This window comes from Pelobates fuscus, chromosome 3, assembly GCF_036172605.1.
Source record: "Pelobates fuscus isolate aPelFus1 chromosome 3, aPelFus1.pri, whole genome shotgun sequence".
Classification (NCBI taxonomy): domain Eukaryota; kingdom Metazoa; phylum Chordata; class Amphibia; order Anura; family Pelobatidae; genus Pelobates; species Pelobates fuscus.
Window position 1 is genome coordinate 109,632,998 of NC_086319.1, and position 9,249 is coordinate 109,642,246.

General features: G+C 45.7%; 1 protein-coding gene across 1 annotated transcript; it reads right to left on the reverse strand.

Moving 5' to 3' along the window:
• Positions 1-1,281: 1,281 nt before the first annotated feature.
• GDF9 (growth differentiation factor 9) lies at positions 1,282-5,017 on the reverse strand. Its single transcript, XM_063445257.1, has 2 exons — positions 4,653-5,017; positions 1,282-2,225 (listed from the first exon to the last, which is right to left on the reverse strand). Exons 1-2 carry the CDS (start codon positions 4,975-4,977, stop codon positions 1,282-1,284), a joined length of 1,269 nt encoding a protein of 422 aa, XP_063301327.1. The 5' UTR covers positions 4,978-5,017.
• Between the last annotated feature and the right edge of the window lie 4,232 nt (positions 5,018-9,249).

Genomic DNA, 9,249 nt, shown 5'->3' on the forward strand with positions numbered 1-9,249 from the left:
AAAGTCCCCATTGCTGTCACTTTATCTCTGCTTAAACAATGAATATAAATGGACAGTAGTATGAAAGACTTAGAAGCATGGTCCAATATGAGATCAATAACAGATATAGCTCAAGCCTTTTACTAGTCAGGATTTGAATGTGTGTTACACAAATTATGCATGTTACGGAGGAAGATCCTAATCTCAAATTAGGCGAGATGGATATTTATCTTAAAGCAACTACCCGGTTTACAGGTTACTAGATCACATCAAATGATTATCCAAGATAAATTAAGCCATCTATTGTTCAACCTATTACGACACTGTTTACAGGTGCACTAAATGTTGTATCTTTCTTTTTGTGAGTTATTTTAGCTTTTTAAATAGCGTTTTCACATATGGGCATTACATCTCTGGTGTTGATGTGTATGACTATTATTTATAGTATTTTGATTATTCTACTTTCAGTTGATGTTCAAAAAGGAGGTTTTGTAAAAACAAAAAAATATATACTATAGATGGTCACAATGCAAATTTTGGCAAACTATACAAGTAAATACCAATATGTTGCATGAGTGTCAGGGGTATGCACAAGACATGATGCACAGCTTGGCCACCCAAGGATGACTATCTGACAATGGACAAAGGAGGTTGTCTTAAAGCTATAGACAACTTTGTTCTCTGACACCACAGCGGAAGGAGGGCAGTTGTCCTTTGGACAACCATTTATTTTTTACCTGTTCATTAAAAAATGAGCTTTAAAACGCAAAGCGAATGTCAGTATTTTATGCAATCTTAAAACCTCCTTCTTGGCATCTAGAGACCCTTAGATATTAAAAACGGCAACACTGCAGCATTAAAACATCTATTTAAAGTGTGAAAGCGAGTGACTAGTTTCCTTTATACCCTTTGCATTTTTAATGGGCTGTTTACTTGAAAAGCAGTGGTTAGCCTGGCCCATGGAACAGCAAAGAGCTCCTTTTTCCGTTTGCAGTGATAAGTCCCCTTACCCAGACTGATATTTAAGCAAAAAAGGAATACAAAAATTGAAAAGATCATTAATGCTCTACTGTCTGTAGAGCAGATATAAATTACACTTCCCTAGTTATCCGAGAGAGATAGGAAACATACATTTAACTGTACAAATTTCTTTTACTATTCCTGTATTAAGAAATGTTCCAGTTTTCAAGTTACAGGAGAATTAGAATGCTTACAATGAAAGTTTCTCCTGTTAATCCAAAGCATTGCCGTTTCTGACAAAACAGGATGGAGGTGAGCCAACACTGGTTTAAATAGTGGCAACTAGCGGCACGTGCACTTGGTGGCAATCATATCTTGGTACTCTTTGTAAGTAATGGAGTTATCTGGTTCTACTATTAAAACACTCATTGGTCTGTATTCAGAAGGGACACATGATGGACGGGGAATAGTGGAGTCCAGTTTTTCATAGATTATGTTCTGCACTATGGTATGAACAGGAGAACCATATCTATGGCCTACAACCCTTGGGCACTCTCCTTTGCAGTAGTCAGGGCTATAATGATGTGGTGCTAGTATCCACTTGTCCCAGTTGAGCTGGCTGAAGCGAAGTCTGAATTGGTGAAGTTCGCATTCATGTTGATGGTAAACAAATCGTTTGATGTACTCACTGAAATTGAATGTTTCAGAAATAGTCTCCTCTTCTTCAACCACACTGTCCTCATCTCTTCGGTGACGAGAGGATTGAGCCAACTGTAGACCACCCCCTAATTCATCAATGAAGTTTGAAATAACTCTGCCTTTTTCATACCAGGCTGCAGGTTCTGCAACCTCAAATTTTTTTCTTTTTCTGTGGTATGCTTTATGACTTGTGTCATTAAGGTAAAGAAGTAAACATGGTGGAGACCTTGAGATCTTAAATGGTCTCTCCATTCCAAAAGCATAGGGTTTGCTATTCTTCAGGCAAGTTAGATTTAAAGTCAGGTGAATATTTTGTTTGTTATTGGAAATATGTGGTTGAAGGAAAGATGTCACATCTATCTCAACCCACCTTTGTCTACCACGAAGTTGAAATTGGAAGAATGGTGGTGCATGGGGACAAACTGGGCTTGTGTCATCGTGGTCCAGTATCTCTACGCTGCATGTGCAACTGAGGTTGGATGAGGAGTATTGTTTGCTAACAGAGTAAAGTAAAAATGACTGGAGATTCTGTTCCAAAGCAGACACGCGGCCAACATTGAAAGTCAAATCCATTGATTGCAGGACATCTGAAATAAGATAGAAAAATGGTCAAAATAAACATGGATAGCATGTCTTTCAGCACCATGTACTTTATATTTATATTGCCAAGCAAATGACACTTACAACAAATGACACTTACACTCCTCCCTCACCCCCCCCCCCCCCCCCCCCACACCCCCAAAAAGAAAGTATTTTGAAGTAGTGGTTCATGTTCATTTCTATAAGCAGAGGGCCCTGTTTAGTAAAGTAGTTTTTTTGTTGTAATGTTTATGGTACTTAAGTTTTACTCACAAAGTATAGAGATTTATATGCATTCATAAGTGGATTTCATTGGCAATATATCCAGTGGTGGAACTAAAGTGGAGAAGGCCCTGGTGCAAGAATTGTTTTGCACCACCCCCACCCCTATTGCAAGGATGGCCAAAAGGTAGATTGCCATCAGTCATGCAACTTCCTTAATAATTTGCCAGTTGGGGATGTACCATTCACCCATCCTTGCAGGGTTGTATTTAACACTAAGCACGGTTTGTGTGTAGGAATGTAAGCATGTTTTTGTATGTTTCTGTATGGAGTGTATGTGTGTAAATGTTTGAAAGCAGTGGTTTACTTGTGTGTAGTGTTTGCCTTTGAATGTATGGGTGTATCCGTGTTTGAATGCCATGATGTGTGTCCATATGCATAGCCACACACATACACATACAGATGTAAACAGTGACACATGCAGATAAACAGACAAGTATATTATATATATATATATATATATATACATACATACACACACACACACACACACACACAATAACACATGCAGAAACAGACAAAGATATACACAATGACATTCATACAGATACACACAGAGACATGCAAAATACACGATTTTCTATGTTTTGGATGCAGTAGGGTGGCTTTCCTGGGGTCCAATCAGCTAGCTGAGACTGTTGGGAGTCAGAAGCTCTCCCAGTCTGTACTTCCCTCCTTTCTGCCTTCTTCTCCCACACGGCTCTGTGTCAACTTAGAGGAAGTGACTAGCTGCAATTTTCTCTCAGAGCTGCCATAATTTAAAGGGGCCCAGTCATGCTGTTAATGGGCTGCAGTGCTGCCCGTACCCCTGAAGACACATTGGCATCATGTGGCTCTAAGTGCATGAGTCACCTGATGGGCGTCCTCAGGGTGCGGGCCGCGGTGCCGTTGCACCGGCGGTAGTTCAGCTGCTGAATATATCCCAAAGCCAATAAAAACACTGACATTTCACACCACTTTTTCGTGCAAAATTCAAGTTAAAACTACCAAGTCCAGACCCTTAAAGCATTTTAGCTTGCTGAAAATCTTTGTGTGAAGAGCTGGTTTGAGTGAAGCTTTTTGTGTGTCCCCTTTTATTTTATTCCCCATTTTACAAACCTTGCAGTTTTCAAAAGAAACAAAAAAAAAAACTTTTATAAATTAACCTGGTTACACCTCCTGGCTTTCAAGTAGACAATAGGTCCTGCTACTTTCTGGGTTGGTTAACTTAGTGGTGATATACTCAAGAGGTAGCAATTGCCTCGCAAAGACTTTTCATTGAGCTTCATTGGAATGTCTGTAATTGGACAGCCACAAAAAGTCTGGGCTAGGAAAAAAGGTTAGAGTTTGCCAAGGCTGCAGACGAGATCTGCAGCTTTTGCAAGTTGATTTTAGATAAACTGCTAATGAAAAATACATAATTAAATGCATGCAAATTTCCATTGGGCTATATTTACTAAACAGCGATTTGTTCTTAAATTTTGTATTTGGGCAGCGGAGTGTCCCTTTAAATTTACCGATCTGCAATGCCCTCTAACATTTTGACCCCATTCCTTCATTGCCTGCAATGTATAATTATAGTGCTGGGAAACTGCTAGTAATTCATAGTTCACTGGAAGATGAATTGAAAACCAAACCTAAAGAGTTAGACAGCAGTTGATTTGGGGGGGGGGGGGGGGGGGGTTCAGTTTTCAGTTAAACACAATTTACTGTTTAGTGAATAAACCCACATGTGGCAAATATACATGACAGCCACTTTTCATGGAACCTGTAAATTGTGCTTTTCACTTGTTACAGAACACATTCTAAAACTTTAGCTTAAACCCTTTAACGCATTAACGACGTTAAGACTTGTCATTACATCCAAACTATAACGGCTTTAAAACAACATTTTCATGTTTGGAATACAAAGCTGTATTGTTTGGATCCAAAATTCATTAAAAAATAATCATCTCTTTAAATTTTATTATTTTCAATAACACTTCCCATTCAAAGTGAATTTCAAGTTTAAGGTCAAAACAGCCCAACTGTAATAAGTGATTTCAGTTTGGCTACTCTGGCCTTAAATTTTAAATTCTCACATTAGCAAATAATTCTGATGGTGCATATATAGCAATCCTGTGCACAGGGGCAGCAATTACAGGCCTGGATAAATAATTTCTGCACTCACTGACCTTTACGCTCCACCTTGTGTGTTGGTTTGCATTCTGTCCTTGGAGTGAATAGCCTCACTGTGTTGTACTCAGGGCTTTCATGAACCTTGGGAATTCCCTCCTTGGTGGCAGACATCTTGTATAGTTGTTTCATATACTTTATGGCTATTGACTGGGGTACTGGCATTCCTACTGTTAACTCTGGGCGTTGGGACAATTCCTTGAGTAGGGGAGGGAGTAGATTGTAAGCCTCTGTGTTGTACTGTAGGCCAGAACCATCTGTAGAGAAGGATAATAGCCAGGTGGTGTAGTATAAGCACACAAGAAGTGCTTTGGAAACAGCCATTCCTTGAAGGAGAGTGAGGGCAACTATCCAATTCCCTCCATGTCAATTTACAGCTAGTTCAGGGAAGGCCCAAGCCTCACTCTCTTAAATAAGCTTCAGCTGGATTTTTGAGGATAGCTGTTAACCTTTTCATTGCTGTAGTGGTTCTGGAAGTAATAAGCTTAATTTTATTAAAGACACGGAGGCTCATATTATGCATAACTCTTTCTTTATTTCCTCAGCAGCAAAGATAGAGGAATATAAATATTATCAAAAAATGAAAGAAAAAACTGTACAGGCATAACAGGTAGCCAATCACATAATAGAGGAAGTAGCTATATAAGTCCTGTGTCTCCCACAATCCCCCTCTTTCTTTGCTGCTTCCTCAGACAGCTAAGTATCTTACTTGAGCTCTACTACTTATTGCATTTTATGTTGTGATATTTACATGAGTTTTACAGTTATTGCTTATAGCTGCTATTATTATTGTACTATCTGTAATTGGTGTTTGTTTTTGACCGCATCATTGGTGTAATTGGGTGTTCCCCCCTGGGACTTTGCCCACCATCGCGGGCTGTGTTTTTCCCCTCCATCCCGTCCCTGTTCTCTCTGATCGCTTTTCGGCGTAGTTACTCTGCCGCAAGGGTCCTCTTTCTGCGACTGCGGCTGAGTGTGCTCGTCCCCCTCTCGCGGGCTGCCCGCGCGGGTAGGTGCACGCGCCCCTTCCCCCGCCGGGAGCCGGTCCGCGAGCGCACTCTGACATGTGCGGCGGCCATTTTGGGCGGTCACTCGTATCGCCCTGTCCTGCCGTGCGGTCGGTCCCTGTTTCTGCCGGGTTCCCCTGCTACACCAACGATCGGGTTATAATCCGTTTGCTGTTCTGCTGGGTTACTCAACCCATTTCTGGTAATTTTTCTTTAGGTTTGCCTTAGTGCAGTTTTACCCTTAGTGACTACCGCCATTATGCAGGATAATAAGGATGGGCCTACTGACCCCTCTGGGGATTTCCCGAAAGATAACCCTGAGGGTGCTATGGCCTCTCAGGAGTTCCAGGCCTTATTAGAGGCCACTATGGCGTCCTCCCTTCAGAAGGCTATTGCCTCCGCTATGGGGGCTGTTTCATCCTCCTTCACCCAGTCACTTCACTCTGTATTTTTGCCTTCCATGGCTACCCCTACCCCCCTGGGTGTGGGGTCCCCTTCCCCCGCCCAAACTGTGCCGGGTGCCCGTAAGGCTAAGGCAAAATCTCGCCATATCGGCTCCCACTCCTCGATGCAGGCCTTGCCTGCCATGACTGACACGCCTCTGGCGGTCGCAGATAGCGCGCATCCCACGCGCACAAGAGCCCCTGGCCGGGCTAAAAAGGCTAGGTTGTGGAAACGGGCTAGAGCCCTGGATAATGGGTCGGATACCGACCGGAGTGTGGAAGATGATTCCGATATTATGGAGTATGACTCCTATGTTGAGGGCGAGTCAGACGAGGATCAACCCCCTACGGGTGTAACCCCTGCTGGGTCCTCTGCCAACCCACGAGGAAAAGTACCAGACCCCACTGAGGATGATAATAAAGGGCTTTTAGACCCACAGGGTAACCCCCTGTTCGACCCGGACGACCTACGTCACCCGAGGTCTGCTGAATGGGTCCCTCCGGACCATATCGCCCAATATGTGGCTAAACGGATACGCACACCTCTGTCCAAGGAAGGCCGCAATAAATTGCGCGCCGAATGCCCACAGCCTTCCCTCCCTGGCACTGCCTGTAAAACCCCAGACGTTGATCCTCAAATTGCCCAATTTCTAAATAAGTCTGGGTGGAAGCCTAAAAAGGGTCTTGATCACTCCCTGAAAGGGTGCCAAGATAAAATTCTAGATACGCTGGGCCCCCTGTCAAAGCTGTACGAGCTTCTTGATGCCGCTCGTAATGGTGACTCAGTTCTGGATGTAGATGTGGCTATCGGGTGGGTCCAGCGGGCTATCTGCCTTATAGGGAATGCTAACACGGCCATGTCCTCCGAGAGACGCAGGGCTATTCTCTTAAAAATAGACCCTAAACTGGCCGCTATGACCGTAGCTGAACCTGACTCAGCCGATGAGGGGATGTTGTTCGGCACATCCTTTGTGAAGGACATGGGATCCTATGTTAAAACCTTTACGGCTATCGACAAGGCGCAGGCAAATATGAAGCGCGTATTCGCGCCCAAGGTTTTCGGTGGGGCCGGGCGTAACAGGAACCGTCCACCCGGCCGTGGTTTCCGAGGCTCATTCCGTGCCACCAGAGGTTCCTTTTTCCCCTCTCGAGGGTTCCAAGATCCGAAAACGCCTCCCTTCTTCCCGGCAAGAGGGAGATCGTGGGGCTCCAGATACCCCCGTGGTGGATCTGCGGGCAGACGCCCTTATGGTGAGTACCCCTTCTTCCCTTCTCGATCGGGTTCGGGTGGCGGGGAGGCTGGCTTTATTCTACCCAAAGTGGGCAGTTATAACCTCAGATGCTTGGGTTTTGCAATGCGTAAAGGGTTATCAACTAGATTTCGTCTCCCTGCCTGTTCCAATGTATACCCCCAGGGAATTGTCTCTCCCACAGGAGCAGGACGCGATGATCTCCGCGGAAGTCGAGGAGATTTTCTCGAAAGGCGCCATCGAGGAATTGCCGTTCGCCACTCCAGGCTTTACGAGCAATCTCTTCCTAGTACCCAAGAAAGGGGGCGGTGTCCGCCCAGTGATAAATCTACGCCCTCTCAACGCCTTCCTACGCTACCAACATTTTCAGATGGAAGGCATTCATTGTCTCAGAGACCTTCTGAGACAGTCGGATTGGATGGCCAAGTTGGACCTGAAGGATGCGTACTTCACGGTTCCAATAGCAGTGGAGTCCAGGGACTACTTACACTTCACCTGGCACGGACGGCGTTGGCGTTTTACATGCCTGCCGTTCGGTCTCTCCTCGGCCCCTTGGTGTTTCACCAAGGTAATGAAGCCGGTGGTGTCGTACCTCCGTACCCGAGGGGTTCGACTGATTATTTACCTGGACGACATCCTAATCATGTCCCAATCGTTGGAATGCCTGAGGCTGCATTTGGACTGGACGGTCAACCTCTTACAGAACCTAGGTTTTCTGGTCAACTGGGACAAGTCGGTCCTGAACCCTGCCCAGTCTATGGAGTTTTTGGGGTTCCAGGTGGATTCCGTACGGCAGTTCCTGTACTTGCCGGAATCCAAGATGAAAGCCATCCAGAAGGAGCTTCGTCGAGCTCTTCGTGCTTCGGACTTATCAGTTTGACAGTTGGCAAGGATCATCGGTCTACTGGCCTCCTCCATTCAGGCGATATTCCCAGGCCCTCTGCATTACCGGGCTCTCCAACGGCTCAAGGGGTCACACCTACGTTCGGGTCACTCCTACGAATCTCGGATTTGTCTGGACGAGGAATCCAGAGACGAGCTGGTATGGTGGCTAGCACACATGGAAGCCTGGAACGGAAGGGCGATTTTCGGTTCCATTCCGGACGTGATCATAGAATCAGATGCCAGCTTGCACGGCTGGGGGGCTCGTTGTGGCAACATTTCCACAGGAGGCAGATGGTCCGACGCAGAGAAGTCGTTACACATCAACTGCCTAGAACTTCTGGCGGGAGCCTTTGCGATTCGCAGCCTTACCCCGGGAAGGGCGAACTGTTGTGTTCTCCTCAAGTTGGACAACGTATCGGCGGTCCGATACATAAATCACCTGGGCGGCACCAAGTCCAAGATGTTGGCTCTATTGGCGAAGGACTTTTGGCAATTCTGTCTTTTCAACAACGTTTCGGTGATGGCGGAACATATTCCGGGTGCGGATTGGAACTCCAGGCATTTAAGAGACTCGGGAGACTGGCACTTGCACGCCTCGGTCTTCCAAAGCCTAACCGGGTTGTGGGGACGGTTCGAGATGGACCTGTTCGCCTCTCGACTGAACACTCAATTGCCGAAGTTCTACAGTTGGAGACCGGATCTGGCGGCCGTGGCGACTGATGCCTTTCTTCAGGAATGGCCACCGGGCCGCCTGTATGCCTTTCCTCCATTCAACATGATTGCTCGTACGATCTCGAAGCTGGTTCGTCACGACTGCTGTCTGGCTCTGATCACCCCTCTGTGGAGATCCCGTCCGTGGTTCCCTCGACTGATGGAGTTGTCCATAGACTTCCCTCGTCTGTTACCGAACTTTCAGAACCTCCTTTTGGATCCGGATGGGAACTCGCACGAATTGGTGCTACGGCACCAGTTGCCCCTGGTAGCGTGGTTCCTTTCAGGGGACGCTGGGTT